The sequence below is a fragment of the Podarcis melisellensis genome (assembly GCF_964234715.1).
Source record: "Podarcis melisellensis genome assembly, chromosome: 2".
Taxonomy (NCBI): domain Eukaryota; kingdom Metazoa; phylum Chordata; class Lepidosauria; order Squamata; family Lacertidae; genus Podarcis; species Podarcis melisellensis.
Window position 1 is genome coordinate 58,936,006 of NC_138529.1, and position 16,707 is coordinate 58,952,712.

Here is a 16,707-nt window from a genome sequence, read left to right on the forward strand (position 1 = left end):
CTTCCAGCTACAAAGAAAGCTGTGTTTTGCCTAAGGATGGAGAAAGACCTGGGTTGTGCTGTGGAGTACACAACAGCTTCATGCACACCAGCATTTTAGCTAACTAAAATTGGAACCATAGGACAGTACTGAGAAAAAAATGCATCTTGGTAACTAATTTACATGACAAACTACCACTTTTATACAGCTTGTGTGATACTTCATATTAGTGACCACATACATCCAGTTCACCATCTGAGCACCATTTGATGGGAAAGTGAGACACAAATTTAACAAAGAGGGGTACAGCAGGCCTGCGATTGTCAACTACAGCAACAGATTTTTCTTTCCAAGTAAAATGATTTGCCCATACCATGTGCTAAGAAGTGCATCAAAAATCTCTGGATTTTTTTCAAGTGACTATCCATTGCCTGCTTAGATACATGCAGGTTTTGACCTCTTGGTGTACACATTCAGAAAATAATTAGGATTATTGACAATGAATCATTAATAATTCTATGGTTCTATTATTTTGGTCCTACATTTCCATTCACTGTAACTCCAAAACATTGGCAGAATCAAAATAAACACAAGATCAATTTCATTTGCTCAACTTTATTCCACCAAAATTAAATGTCCTTGAGAACAGATTTGACCTTTTGTTGTTAACATTTTTGTGGAGTTTAAATTCTAGGTTTTGCTTCCGAAAAGAAACAGAATTGCATCACAAACCAGTTGGTCCCATGGCAGTAACCAGCAATTATAAGGAACTAACCAATGGATGTAATGTGCAGTATGATCTTAACTAAGGCTGCAATCCTACATACACTTACTTTCAAATAAGTTCCAATGAACAATGTGGGACTTGCTTTTGAGTAAGCGTGCACAGGAGTGGGCTGTAAAACCTAAGAAATATTAGCATGTTGAATTAATTTGCATATGGATCACAGCTACATTTTCTCAGTCTATTTTATTATTTTTTAAAAAAATCTGTGCATTCAAGGTGAACGCTGTTACAATCTTCTGTTAGCCTTAAAACATATTTTATACAATATATTTACAAATTAAACTTCTTAGCATTATCACTACTGTACAAGAAAATAAAATAATTTAGGATCTCATGAAAAAAGGTTTACTGTATTCTTATGCCCACAATATATTAATCAAACAATGAGCTCATTCCACCGTAGTTTGGTATTGTGTGCATGAGCAAAACCGTCCCTGGGGCTTGCAGGGTCCCTCTTCCCCTTGCATGGTCAGCCCCAGTATGTAGAGGGAGTGCTGGAACACCAAGCCTGCCAGAACCAAGTGCCTTGGACAAGATCTCCAGCCAGTCTTACTAGCACTGGCTAGCCAGCTGTCAGAAAAGCATCACCCAATGGGATTTCACCCTTACTGGCTTCCAGTTGTCATAGTATCCAAACATGGCAAACTGGGATATGCTCCAAACATAAATCTTGCTCAACCCTGAACAGGATATCATCATCCATGTAGGAGACACAGGGCTGTGCATGCCCCACACTCCCCAATGTCCCTGTGTGCATCTTCTCCACCCTCCCTGTTACTGATCTTCCTGTTTATCTGAACCCTTTTACCACTGCTGACTTGAGCAGAAGTAGAAACCTCTGTGCGATCAGGAACCAACAGGGGGCTTCTATTTGTACTCAAGGAAATGCTGGTAAAAGCCCCTTTCAGACCTTTCCTGATAAACACAGGAAGTCTGAAGACTGAGCAAGAAGGGCCAGGACAGCATGTGACCTTGTGTCTCCTACATGAATGGACGTTTCCTGTTCAGGCATAACACCTGAGCAGGGCTACAGTTTGCCCATAAACCGGGATCAAGCTGTGTCTTGAGAATGGGAAGTCAGTTTATGGAAGTCAGTTTAGAAACTATGCCAAACAAGGAGAGCAATACATGTACATATCTTGAAGCTAAGCTTGCTCATACACATAACACCAAACCATGGTTTCACACTGCATATAAAATGTAGCCACTATATTTTTCAGCAATGGAACACTTTGGCAAAGCTACCATTCTTATAGGGTTGACAAGCTATTCCCTTTTACTATTAAATAAAACCTATGAATGGCATGGCAATGTAACAGAATGGCTATATTTAAATAGTGCCATTTAAGAAAATTCAAAATTTCGTATCATTCCAGATGCGTCAAATGTGAATCAACTTCAATTACACTGTATTATTCTATCTATTTGTCCTATGAGTTAATAGGGAGAATGAGCTAATAAGCTTTTGGACAAATATAGCTGCCCGGTTGATAAGCTTCCTAAAACAGAGTATTTTAAGTCATTGGTGTACAAATAGTGCAAAAAGTAAAACTTCAGTTTTTGTGGCTTAGTTGTGCAATGCTAGCCACAGTCACAGTTAAATATAAAATAGGATCCAGTTGAAATGAATTACTCGGGCAAACTTGCACACAAAATTCAAACAGTGCTAAAAGACTGGGGCAATAAAAATAGCTTCATTTCAGATTTTTGTAGAAACAGTGCAGTGCTGAATACCCCTGAAGATAATGCTTTTTGCTATATCCAAAAGCTGACTGTCTGGAAAACTCCTTTAATTTTTGAGACTGAAAAACAGGTTGAAGATATGCTACAAAAGCAATTTAAATGAGAAAGATGGGGGGGGGGTACCACAGGCATACTAGCAGTTTCCCTTTGATGTCATGCCAAATTACTTTTTAAGAATTTAAGTGCATGTGGGAGTTCTGTGATTGGAGTTTCTGGGAAAGGATGTCTGCAAAGCATTTGTCGTCACATGCAGAGCATGGATGCGTCCAGGTTTTGGGCCTACACACAACTCTTATGGAAGGTCGTCTTCTTATCTCATCACAACTTGATAAGCCAGCTTCTGGATAAAATATTGCCCAACAATTTAATCAAAGAGTATTTGTAGAAACAGATTTATGGATTTTGGGTATCTCCGAAGGAAAACCTGTAAAAGGAGTTAGAGGACAACCAAACCTATTACCATTATTCTGACTTTTAACATTTAGTTTCAGAACATTATGTTCAGGTATGAGCAAGACACACACAGAGAGAGAGAAATACAGCAGTATTAGTACACAAATACTTTGTGCACTGTTTGTCCAGCCCAACAGTACAGAAAGTGAATCACAACTCAAAGTTCAAAAAAATAAATTCAATTGTTTTCTTAGAAATCCAGCAATTTATGATGTTACTAATCATGGAAGAAACAATACACTGTTAATTAACATGAAGTCCAGAAGTGTCCTTTTCATAAAATCAGGAGAAGCCAAAGGATTTTCCCTTTTTCAAGCAAAAATATACAAGACACCATACACAAATGGCTGATGAGAACTGGGCCCATGGTGTAAGGATTAGACACTAATCATAATGCCACCAAAATCAAAGGAGATCCAAGAACTCTTCAGAATTATCTTACAAAAATAGCTGCATTAAAATTTGCAAGCTCTAAAGCTATTATTTTCAAGCCCTATAAAAAGGCAACCTTTGAAAGGATCTGGCTCAGATTATCGGCAGAGTACAAATATTAAAAATGCACACACAATGCGAGATATTTCAAATGCGCTTTAAAGGGACTATTGCAGTTGGTTTATTATGTAGCAATAATATTGCATAGCTGAAAAATGAGGTCACTTGACTTGCACTAACTGCAAGTTTACACACAGAAGTGACATATACCATTTGCTAGTGGGTAAGTGACTGAGAGCAAGGCCATTTATGGTCCTGACTATTTATGAACACTCAGTACACCATAGTTTTTTTTGTAATTTTTCCAGATGTTATATGGACATAGGTGCCATTTCGGAATGAATCATAGATTAGGTTAACTCAAAAATTCACTGCCTGTCAAAGGATATATATGACTGGCATACAGTTTTGGTGGTGAATGGAACAGAAAAATCAATTCATGTTCAGTACATGTGCATCTGTGTCTGACAACTGATTCATCAAATGAGGTAAGGGTGTACTCTTAGTGTTTAAATGATTCTTCAACCAGTATGAGAGGGCAAGATTTCATAGTATTTAAATGGCCTTAAGTGGTTTACACATTGCATTTCTTCATGTGGAGGTTGACGGAATAATCTTCTGCCTATTGAGTGATTCACATCTGCTATTGTGATTGAACAATGCAATCCTTTACTTGTCTATTCAGAAGTTCGTTCCACTGAATTCAATGGAGATTAATCCCAGGTAAGTAGATATAGGGCTGTGGGGCCCTAAAGACTGCTGCTATCCTGTGGAGAATCTCCACAGTGCTCTCAAGACATTCAAAGCAACAAAATGGAGATTCTCCACACTAGAGAAGTATAAACAATGCAAAGCATTAGAGCTGCAGCCCTGAACTCATACAGAGACACCAGGGGCTATATGTAGCACACTAATATCCTCCACACAGAAAGAATAATGCATAAACAGGTCCTGAAAAGAGATTTCCTACCCCCAACCCTGGAAGCAATTCATTGGTTGCTGGCTGCATTCTCGGAAATACAAAGGGTGAAACACATGTAGAAACTGCCATGTTCCTCTTTAAAATACTCAAGTGTTGAGCAAGCAACAACCAGGCTCACTTGTGTTTTGAAGAGCGATTATGCACCCTGTATGTGCATTCTTCAGGTGTATTTTGTACTATAGTATCTGTGCCAGAGTACAAAAGGTATCATGAGATGTAGCACTGAGACTCTTTTAAGGAAATTGTTTTGTTTTTATATCCAATTAAGGGATGAAAGCCCTTGTCAAAAATAATAGAATCATACCTTATTAACACTTGTTCAAAGCAAGTTCAGTTATATATTCTACTTCACTCTTGATATTTGGCAAGTGATAAAAAAAGCTGTCTATCTACATAAGAAATAAGTTAAGTGCTCTTGGGGAAACACACACACACACACACACACACACACCACCTTTAAAATGCATGTAGTAAGGGGTTGGAAGAGAAAGGAAGGATATACTTCCTTGTTAATCTTTTGTGGCTGCTTTCCTTAGCATTACACATCCCAGAAGAGCTGGAAGTTACAAGAACACAAACTTTCTAGGAACAAAATAATTCTCAGTTGGATGATGACAGTGAACATAACAGAAGCTTGGAGGTTTTTAGATTTGAGTTGAGCCAATTAGCTAGACCCAGCTTTCCTTATTTCCCCCAAATCACTTCTCTCTCCCTTTTGGACTAAATGCTTACAAGTTTGCGTAACTTCAGTACACAGCTATAATAAGGAAAACATAGTGAATATTTGAAAGGTCAGCAGTTAGGAAAAATGGCTGGAAGAATTACTGTGCAATCCTATACATGTCTACTCAAAAGTAAGCTCCACTGAGTTCAACAGAGCTTACGCCAAGGTGATTATGCACAGCACTGCAGCCTTAACCAACTACATGATGGAAGCATTAAGACACTTAAAGGTTTTTATATCTTGGGCAACTTGTGGTATTTGGCCAAATGCAAGAGGTATATAGGGATGGGTGAAGTTCTAATCTAAACTTGGCTAGCATTTACTAGATTATTATTCTGGATAGAAGGCTGACCACCCAGTTTGTTATTCAGAAGTCCCATTTGCTCAGATGGGCTTCCCTGGTACTCTCAGCCTTTGCTCATGACAATATCATCCATGTACAGTATCATCCTACAAGTCACTGTGCTGGATGCAGCTCTCCAAATCTGGCTGTAACCCTGGAATCCACTACTGAATTCCACCACCACCCTGGAAATCTGGTGACAACCATAGTTGATGAATTTAAAATACTCTTCCATGGTACCCAGATGCCCTTTAAAAAGCAGGTGCAGTTTGGGTTTTCTGAATTGTTGGCAATAGTCAAGGCGACACCATGTTATGACTCCCCACCCCTTTCAATGTCAACTGTGGTCAGAATTAATTCTGAAATAGCAATACCTTCCCCACCACCACCAGCCCGCCTCTAGAACCTTACATTTTAGTGTGGTTACTAGTCTTTGGGTAGTTCACGTATGCTTTTACCCTAGAGAAAAACTCTGCTTGGCTCATCCGACCACATATACAAAATAGGTTTGAAAATTGCAGTTCTACATCTAGGATAAAATTCATACAATGTACACATCCAGTGTCCTAAATAACACATTTACAGTAGTCAACTAGTGTATGTACATATGATGGGGGCAACATAACATATGAGCTAGAGCTCCCAGTCTTATTTATTCAGGTCTGGTTTCCTTTTGAGGGTTGTTTCAAAAATTCCAGTCTCAGTAGTAGATTTGTCTAAAAGGTTTGGTAAGTAAATAGAACATATTATAGTGTATATGCTACTTCAGTAGTGAAGTATTCCAAAATACCCTTTCTCCTGGTTACATGCCATAGAGATACATTTCCTTGATCTTGAGAAATTCAGTTCCAACTCAAGTCTTGGCTGTACATAAAACAGCAGATTGCACCAAGAAAAACAAGCAACACCTCATTTCTGGAACATGTTCACAGCAAGACTTTTCACGTTGCTGCACTGCCCATTGCTGAGCAGAGGTTGATGGTCTTAGCACGTACTTGTCATGCTAGGAGTGCAATATTAGTGTGGCAGTTAAGAGTCAGATTTCAGTATCTTCCAAAACCCACCAAGCAAGATGGTCATTATTTCTTGTCTTTGCAGTCACTTGAACATGTGTCACAATGGTTTATGGATCACAGCTACACCTTCAAGGGAAGAAAGTACACATGCATTAAATTTATATACCACCCTTGATCCGCAGATCTCAGGGTGGTTCACAACATAAAATTACACAAAACCACAAAATACATAGTAAAAATAAGAAAAAGAAACCAATATTCCCCCTCCCACAGCACATTTAAAAGGGCATTGTATGTCAATCAGCCCAAGGCTCAGTTGAAGAGAAACATTTTTACCTGCCACCTATAGGTATATAATGAAGGCACCAGGCGAGCCTCCCTGGGGAGAACATTCCACAAATGGGGAGCCACTGATGAAAAGGCCCATTCTCTTGTTGCCACTCTCCAGACCTCTTGTGAAGGAGGCACACAAAGAAGGGCCTCAGAGGATGATCTTAGAGTCTGGGAGGTTCATATGGAGAGAGGCAGTTCTTGAGGTATTTTGTTACTGTGCCATTTAAGGCTTTAAAGGTCAAATTCAGCAAAACTAGGCCTGGAAACCAATTGGCAACCAGTGGAGTCAGGCCAGAATTGGTGTAATATGCTGAAACTGTCTTGCCCCTGCGGGCAACCTGGTCGCCAAATCCTGTGCTAGTTAAAGTTTCCAAACCAACTTCAGAGCCAGTCCTATGTATAACATGTTGCAATAATATAACCTAGAGGATACCAGAGCATACACAACAGCAGTTAGGCTGTTCCTGTCCAGATAGGGGTGTAGCTGGGGCACCATACAGATGATTTTTGGAGTAACCTTTTACCTGCACTGGGACTTATAGAAAGTTCAATATACACTTGGGGTACTGACTCTTTTCTGACCAGAGACTCTCTTGCCTGTAATGGCAACACAGTAGGTAGAATTTAAACAGATGCATCTTTGCCAGATGAACATCAGAAATGGGGAAATACCATCTGCTGGATTTCTGCATGCCAAGCAGTAGCACGTTGAAGGCCCAGGTTCCTTTTAGGAGTGAAATTTCTCTACCAGGAAAAAGTGTTGCTAACCCTGCCAAGAATCACAACAGAGATTTGAGAAATGCAGATTCATCCAGCCCATCCTTCTGCTTCCACCTGGTTCAAGGTACTGCTTACCTGCATAACTTCTTCCAGTGCTCATGTTTGTTGGTAATAATGTCCATTTATCAGTGACAGGATTATAGTATTCTACAGATGCCAAATTGCAAGAGCCATCATCTCCTCCAACTACATAGAGAAGACCGTTCACTGAACACACACCTATGGAGGAAAAAAATGTGTTATTTTAAGTTTACATGCATAAAACACACACACCTTCAAGACTTCCTGTCTTACAAAGTATGGGGATTTAATTTTAAATACCTGGAACAGCAAGATACAGCTTATAAAACTGATGTTGTTGTTTCAGTATTACTGTAAAGTTCTTTGAAAGGTTGCTTATACCTGAAGGGCAATATATATAAGTGTGCAAAAAAAATACCTGCATTTCTTCTACACATATTCATATCTGCCACTTGTTTCCATGTATTTGTTCCAGGATCATATACTTCCACACTTTTCCTCACCAAAGGGCCATCATGTCCCCCAGTAGCATACAGCTGTCCACTAAGTACACCAACACCTGCAAAACAAGAGGACAGCAACTCAGAGAGCTCCAGAGCATAAGTTACTCCTAAGCGGCTGTTCAACAACTCCATCATAAAAGTGAGCTAAATATTCAATGCAGGAGTTTTCCTCACATGTCCAAACACTGGAATCCCTCGCAGAAGGACAATTCATACCCTTATAAAGGCCCTTGCAGAGAATGCCTAAGACCCGGGGCAGAAGCCTTGTTAGAATAAAGTTATAAACACAAACAGAAAAATAGCCGGTCCCTGGTGGGCCCCCACAGCCAGCTTGGCCCTCCGAGGCCTGGAGCAAGTCTACCTGGCCTGCCCCCAATCCTGCACAGGCCTGCCCTTATACTACGATTACAGGCCTAGCATTTGAGAACAGTATGACAATACCGTATCATTAGTCTTATCACACATTGCCAGGAAAGGGGCAACATACATGGTACTATTTCCAAGAGCTCTCGTAACAAACTTAGGTACTGTTCAGAGATTTAGCTGTGACAACTACACAAGGAGGAAAAACAGCACAGTAAGATACCTGCACCACTGCGGCGAGTACTCATATCCGACACATATGCCCACTCATTTGTAGCTGGATTATACTGTTCTACAGTACTAAGGCACTGGCGTGATGCTCCATCGTAACCACCAACAGCATAGAGTTTACCTAGAAAAAATGAATATGCAGCACTGAACATCAACAGGAGCAGTTGGCAATATTAGCACTTCAGAACATTTCATCACTGATCATTTGTACCATGTCAATTACACAATCCTTTTGTGATAGCCGCCTACTAGCTTGATAAATACCTGTACATATAACATGTTTCAGTTGACCTTCATCATGTATACCAAATGCTCAGATCAACAAACACTTGCTAAGTGAGATGTTCTCAAGGATAGTTCGCTGCAGAAGGTTGTTCCATTATTTGCCATGTTACAAAACGTGTGAAAATGTACTTCTCCCTGATCCAGTGCAAATCTCTTTAAAACCCTGCTCTTTCTACCAAAGTTTCATTTGGGGAGAAGACCTTTTCGGCCATCCATATTTAAAAATCTAGCAAAAAACCTCTGGAAATAGGGAAAACGTCATACCAAGCTTCCACAGTGAAATATAGAGAACCATTTAGCAGTGAAAATACTTAGGATAAGGATAGTTGGGATGACTTCTCTGAGGGCACAGAAAAAAGGAGGTTTAAAATCATTGTCAGAACTTACAGAGTATGAAAAAATTCCCAAATTCCTGACACACCTTGCACATCTCCCCGCTTCAGAAGATGTGAAACATCTACTTCCCACAAGATGGAGACACAGAGCCATGGAAAAAGCCATTGATAGTCCTTCCAGTTCTCTTCACACTGAGTGTAACTAAGTAGCTCTCACTCAGTTCATTAATTTTTGTTTTGTGAATAATAATAGTTTTATTATTTATACCCCACCCATCTGGGATTCCACAGCCACTCTGGTTGGCAGATCATATCAAGTGGCACATGGAAAACCAGTGTAAGACAGGAGGGGGGAATCTGGGGTCCAGGGACTCAATGACTCAGGACTCTTCCTAGGTCACATCTGCTGCTAGCCCTACTCTGCACCCACTTAAAATGCATTTGTCAAGGTGGAATTTTTCCTTAAACTGTGACAATGCCTCTTGCTTGCCTGGATGGAGAGATATGGGGGTGTAAGAAGAAAAATCTGGAAAGGTAAGGGTCACATCTATTGCCCAACCTACCCGTAGCATACAGCCCCCCCATAAGATAGTCCATAAGAATGTGGTGCTTGGCATTGGGCTGAAAAATATTCCTGGCTCCTGGTTTAGGACCTAAGCAGAACTGTGAGATTGACATTGCTGAAACTTACAGAATTCAGTGATTTTGTGGGTGAGGTATACTCAGCATCAGTGCAGACTAGACAGACTAGGTTTTGTCCCTCCTCCCAGTGCCTTGATACCTGCCAGGCCAGATGGCAAAACACTAAGATAAACTTCCCAACGCAGTAGAGAGGGGGGTACACCCCACAACTTAACAACTAAGCTTGTCTCAATCACTACTGTACTCAGCCTGTTCCCATTCAAGATGGGAGAGTGATTTTTGGAACACGCAGTGTAGTCCGACAATGTTAACTGCCTTAATTTTTTGTCTTTAAAAAAGTGCTTGCTTCTAGGCTATCACACTTAACTGTGCTGCTGCGGCCAATTCAGCAGTTTGCTGTCTTTACCTTCCACGACCCCAACTCCAACGCTGCTTCTTCTTGTGTTCATAGGTGCCACAAAAAACCACTCATTGGTCTTATAGTTATATGCTTCCACAGATGCAAGACCTATTTTTGAAAATAATATTAAGGCAAGTTTTCTACATCCTTAATTTAGCAGAGTATAATCCCTCCTTTGTCACAGTTACCATCCTGACTTAATTTTTCCAGGCAATACTCTTGTCTTAATCTTTCCAAGACAAAAAGGGGAAAGGATGCAGGTTGAGACTACTTCAGGATCAGGAACTGGACACTAAACCCAATACTAATAATTTTGCACTGAGAATCTGTATCTCAAAATACCACCCCAGTTCTCATCACTTGTGATTACTCAGCAACCATGTACTGAAAAAATGACTGGGAAGTGCAACCCACCCAAGAATTTCTTCCATCCACTGCAGAAAACTATGCCAGACATAATAAAACAGGTTGTTACAAAGGTTTTTGCTTTGTTGTTTTATAAAGAAGAAGATTTGAAATGTAGCATCAGGAGCACTGAATTCCAAGGAAGTTCTACAGTTCTTGTAAAGTGTTTAAGAGCAAAGATATGAACAGCATCCACCCAGTTTTGTTTGGGTAGCAACCTACCTGTGCTTCCATCAAATCCACCAACAGCATAGAGGAGTTCATTTAGCACAGCTGCTCCTAAAGTGCTTCGTCTTTCTTGCATGCTGGCTATTGACGTCCACAAGTCTTTCACTCCATCATATACATCTACTGTTCGGACTCGTAAAGAACCATTAAAACCTCCCACAGCATAGACCTTGCCTGCCATGAATACCACCCCTGTTAAAAACAAATTGGGAGACAGAAAAATGGAAGGCAGGTCATGCCTACAGGACAATTATTTTCTTTCTCTTTTTCCTACCAGAACTTCAGGAAGGTCACCAAGCAATATTCCAGTATGGTGACAACTACATATAGAATCTGTAAAGTTTGAATGCTGCTTGTTTCATGAATCACGTTTATGAGATGGTAAGCCTGGCATTGGCATGGAATCTCTCTATTCAATTGGTCTGATCCATGGGAAAAGCAAGCTTTCAAATGTTATGGCCTCATATGGCACCATTACCACAGTGAAGCATTTCACTACTTCATACATTACATTAAAAAAGGCTGGGTTTGCCAACTAATGTACACTCAAACAAGGGGAATAGAGCACAATATCTGAAATCACATTTGTTGCACTCATGCTATGTATGTTCAGCTTACACAAAAGTATTGATATGAAATGGCTCTTGCTGGGTGCTGAACTACATGAGACTGTTATTACTGGGTGGAATTCAACAGGGCGCTGAGGAGATTGTTCTATCAAAACAAGCCTAACTGCCTGCCAGACACAACTAACATAGCAAAAGCTGCCAAGAGTTCAAGCAGAATCAATGGGGTTGCACTCCCCCTGTCTCTCTCGCAACAAAGGCCATCATACAGGGTGACAGAGGTATGTTCCATGCCAAAACCACGCCTAAACACCAACTGAAATGGATCTAGAAAATCAGTCTCATCCAAGAGAGCCTGGATCTGTTAACAGAGAAGGGCTAACTCTAATGTTTTACTGTATAGCCTGAAATTCAACTGAATATATAAAATCTGTCCTAAATAATTTTTGTGATTATGACTGAGGCTATTTTTTTTAATAGGGAAAATATTTACCTGCTCTACATCTCCGAGAAGGAAGTTCAGCAACTTGATCCCATCGCTCCTCCTCAAAATCATAACACTCTACACTCCGAATGGCTTTAGGTGCTTGCCCACCAACCACCATCATTACCTTGGTAGGAAGGGAGAAAAGTTATCATGAGAGCATTTTCAACAGCAAACAGAAATCCTTGATCTTATTCGGAGCCTTAAATGGCAATAGGACACTATCAGCTATGTGAGAACTCACCCAAGAAAAAAAAGCAAAGTTTACTTCAGATGCATGAGAAGTTGGCATTTGAATGATACTGAACTTGGAAGTGCAGTCAATACATTATTGGATAAAATACTGATTGAAGCCTTTGGGCAAAGCCCATGTACTCTAGCTTTCACAGATTATCTAGCTTCCTTTGCAAAAGGTAATTAGTTCAGATCCCAGAAGAGCTACATTTTAATAAAAGCATTTGATAACAGCCTGGCAATGATATGAAAATTCTAAGAACAATGGAAACGCTGATGGTGCTTAGTATCAAGAGAGACTAGTTTTAACAAAGGGAGATTATAATTCCCATGATAATGGAGGGAGGGGGAATTACTTGAACAAGCATTTAATGGCTCTGTGTTTGCTTAGATTATATATACATACACCATGCTTTTTTCTTAAAAAATGTTTAGGGGTACACTCATTTTCCTACTCATATTGAAATACTGCCCCTCAATGAGGCCAAACTTAGATCCATAAAATGTTTAGGTGTATGCATAACCCTGCGTCCCCACAGGCAAAAAGCACTGTACACACACACACACACACACACACACTGTGTATGTGTGCATAAACCTAGCTGCATTCAAAATGGCAAAGTTTTCAAAACACATGCACATACTAAAACCATAGTGCTCCTTTACTGGCTGTTTGCTTTGAGAACCACTTTAACCCAACACCATCTGGGATATAACAACACACAACAACAGAGCAAACTTTCCCTTTTTGCCTCTGACTGGCATTTCTCCATGCAGTAGTGTGGCAGAGCCAAGTTTATGGAACAGTGGCTGATTGCAATGGGTTCTGAATCAGCTTTAATAGAAAAACTAGAATAGGAGTAGCAGTAGTTGTCAAAACATGAAACCGCAACATTTCTCTGTTTGGTAAGAAATTATTCTAGCAAATGGTGTAAGAGGACTGTTGGTTTGCTAATAAACTTCTTCCATGGGTTGATTCACATATGCCCCCGTCAAAAAACAAAAACAAAACATGTACCACCATTACCACCTATAGGAACTTCAGCAAAGTTGAACCATTTACCCATGTCAAAGTGGGAAGTCTCTTTCCAACATGCTGACAATTTAATGGACATTCAAGTGTGCAAAAGGGCAATGAACACTGTGTGCAGATATGTGTGCATACACCCAATCCTCCTTCAAGGGGGAATGATCATGCAATTCTAACCACTGTGCATATGGCCATCCATGTAAAGGGGGCATGTGACCATCATCTTGGGTATTTCAGCAAGAAAAAATAGCTTACCTTTGGCAGACTGACTGGGGTCCTTGGTTTTGTTCTAGGATTCTTTATCAACTGCCGTTGATCCAGAGGAAGCAAGTGGTATTTCATGGCCTCAATAAGGAAATCTTTACATGTGTTATTGTTCTTGATTAAAGCTTCTTCTTCAACTGTCTGAAGACACAAAGATATTAGTACAATGGCTATTATCAGACTTCTTAAAAAGTGTCACTAGCAGGCCGCTGTAATGCTCATTCATGATTTCAGTGTAGCAGTAGAAATAAAACCCCAAACTGCTTCTTCCACATCATTATCCCATTCCCCTATTTCACTCACTGCAATATTATCTACTTCAACTGTGCAGTAATGCTTGTGTTCTGTTAAACTGTGCAAGCTTAGTATAAATGTTTTGATTAGTGCATAACTACAGCAATCCCATCTTAAAATATTTACAACACTACTTAATACAAGCTCCAGAAGACAAGGAACTATGAGATCTTATAACTTGGGAGACAAAAGCTTTGAGATATAACACACACACACACACCCCACAGTGGCAGCAATCCAAAACCTCACATGTTTGGGGTTCAAGTCACAATCCAGAAAAGACAGAGCTCCACAAATGCATAGGGCTCTTTTTCCTTTAGACGTCAACAATGCAAAAGGCTGTGTTTTGAATGTTCAGCTGCATAATTGAACTGTGACTAAGATTGATTTGCACTAGCAGTTCCAGACATGGTATTTTAAGGAATCAAAACATTCACACAACTTCAGAAACCAACAGTAATGAAACAACAAGGAGATATGCATGCTTGTGTGTCAGCAGCTCCAATCTCCAAATTTGGAATCTTTTTTTAAAAGAAAAAAAAACACAGTTCTGTGAAAAGAAAAGCTTGGAAGTAACTATAGTGCGCATGTAGATACTAAACAAAGAGAATGGCCATCTTCGCATAAACTGGCAGTACTTTTCTCCAGTGCTTCCCCACTTAATCTATCAGTGAAGAAAGCTCAACAATGTATCTGCTAAAGACAAATACCCCAAATTTCTGTATTATCAGGACACAAAAGTGACAGCTTTACACTGCACCAGTTTTTATGGACAAGGTTAGCTCTCATTCTCTGCCCAGCAGAACCTTCAAGTGAAAAGGAGATTCAGAACATGTTTATCTGCTAGGATGGCATACACATAATTATGAAGGCTATCCAAGGTTCTTTTGATTGATGGCAAGCCACAAACAAGCAGCCCAAGCGTATATTATTAAACTTTTAGTGCTGTAGATACTAGAAGAACACTAACCTGTACAAGGTAATCTCTGGGCAAGAGAGGGAGGCGGACATGTTCCATCAACTTAGCCATGTGTTCCAAGCGAGACTCTTTCTCATAATTTATCCAAGAAATGACAGCTTCAAACACCTGGCAAGAGCAATAAAACACCTATCTTTTAAAAAGGACATAAACCGTTAAATCCAACCTCAAGCAGAGGTTCAGCAAGTAATGAAATAGGCTTGGAAAAACCAACTAAAGGTATTTTCAAAAGCAAGAAGATATGATTAAAAGATGGATTTAAAAAGAATCAAAAATTGGCTTATTTTATTGTGATTGTATGATTTTCTGCATTCTGAAGGGTCCAACAAACTGTATTAAATGTCTACTGTACAATCCCAACCACAAAGACTATCTAATGCCATGAATATAAGTACTGCACAACTTAAATGCTGGCTTTTGTTGAGATCAGTCCAATGCCCGACAACTTGAAATATGTGTTTCAATGGGAGTCTTTCAATGACATGAACCTCCCAACTGAAAACATTTATGACACTCATGGGCATGAGAAGGAACATTCTCATGAGAAAGGATGTTCTGATGACTTACTATGTAATGGAACGCATAGGCCAGCTGGGACTTTTGGACTTAAGTGGTGATGGCATTTGTGCACATAAATGTGTTGGCACTTTTTAAAAACCGTATCGTCTGGCCAATGTAAATTAGGGATGGGGCATTAAATTTAAAGTGGCGCTAATTGCATTCTATTCAGCTTGCTGTACTATCTACAGAAGGTTAATTAATTGCTCATTTAACTCTGTTTTAGAATTGGGAACTTTGACCTGTGTGTCTTCTCACCCCTTCAACTTAATTAGTGGCTGCTGAAGAACTGTCCTTCCTTTTCCCACTGCACAAGATACTTAGCTACATTTAGGTGCTCTGTGACTTCATCTGCATGAAATCTTTCCTTAGGGTACAACAGTCCTAACCTTGCTGGGTTACCAGATATCACATTCCTTTAATTTACACATTTTACCCTTTCCAGAATTCCACCTTTGCTCTTGACCACAAGAAGCAGAGGCTTTTAATAACAAATATGTACAAATTAAAGCTAATATATCATGGGGCAAATTTAATTTGGAACAAGCTATTAAAAGGACAGATTTTATTTTATTTTTAAGAAGTACCATACTTACTTCGTTTTAAACTATTGCTCAGTTTGCTGTTTTTCACTTGCACCAGAGTTATACTAAAGACAGGTGATTCAGTCCTGCTGAACTGAACTTGCATATGGTTTAATGCCTGGAAACCGTATGCAAGCTCTTTGAAAAGAGATCAGTGTGCAAGTGAAATAATAAAATAAACATTTAAAACTATTTCCGAAATCATTAAAAATAGACTGGAAGGAAAGAGACTTTTATTTTTATTTTACTTCTGACACTGAAGCTTTTATCTGTCTGTATAGTAGCATGCTAATACAACACAGTTCACTGTAAGACATCTTGTGTGTCTATACAAGACTTGTTCCCTGCACAGTAACCAATATAAATGACTGTGGTTTATTGGAAATAAAACAAAACACAGTCTGTGGCTGGGATGTAAAACTAAGCCACTAAACATTCTTATGTGGGATAGGACTAAGCCATTTAGCATGTGGGAAGGGGCCAATGTATACAGCAGCCCTCATTGCTTACCTCCAAATAAGAGTGATCAATACAGTGGTATCTCTGGTTACGAACTTAATGCGTTCTGGAGGTCCGTTCTTAACCTGAAACCGTTAGCCTGAGGTACCACTTTAGCTAATGGGGCCTTCTGCTGCTGCCACTGTGTGATTTCTGTTCTCATCCTGAGGT

At 39.7% G+C, this 16,707-nt stretch overlaps 1 protein-coding gene across 6 annotated transcripts in view; it reads right to left on the reverse strand.

The window, feature by feature from the left end:
- Window positions 1–578: 578 nt before the first annotated feature.
- KLHL3 (kelch like family member 3) overlaps window positions 579–16,707 on the reverse strand; it is a 48,945-nt gene continuing 32,816 nt past the window's right edge. For 5 of the 6 annotated variants that reach the window (XM_081893580.1, XM_081893582.1, XM_081893581.1 and 2 more), the window contains 9 exons: window positions 14,888–15,004; window positions 13,615–13,764; window positions 12,105–12,222; window positions 11,040–11,237; window positions 10,380–10,520; window positions 8,743–8,871; window positions 8,072–8,212; window positions 7,708–7,851; window positions 579–6,645 (listed from right to left, as the gene is read on the reverse strand). In XM_081893580.1, coding sequence (XP_081749706.1) covers window positions 6,617–6,645; window positions 7,708–7,851; window positions 8,072–8,212; window positions 8,743–8,871; window positions 10,380–10,520; window positions 11,040–11,237; window positions 12,105–12,222; window positions 13,615–13,764; window positions 14,888–15,004 — 1,167 coding nt within the window. In that variant the 3' untranslated portion in view covers window positions 579–6,616. The remainder of the gene's footprint in view (window positions 6,646–7,707; window positions 7,852–8,071; window positions 8,213–8,742; window positions 8,872–10,379; window positions 10,521–11,039; window positions 11,238–12,104; window positions 12,223–13,614; window positions 13,765–14,887; window positions 15,005–16,707) is intronic. The other variant, XM_081893579.1, reaches the window with a different exon arrangement.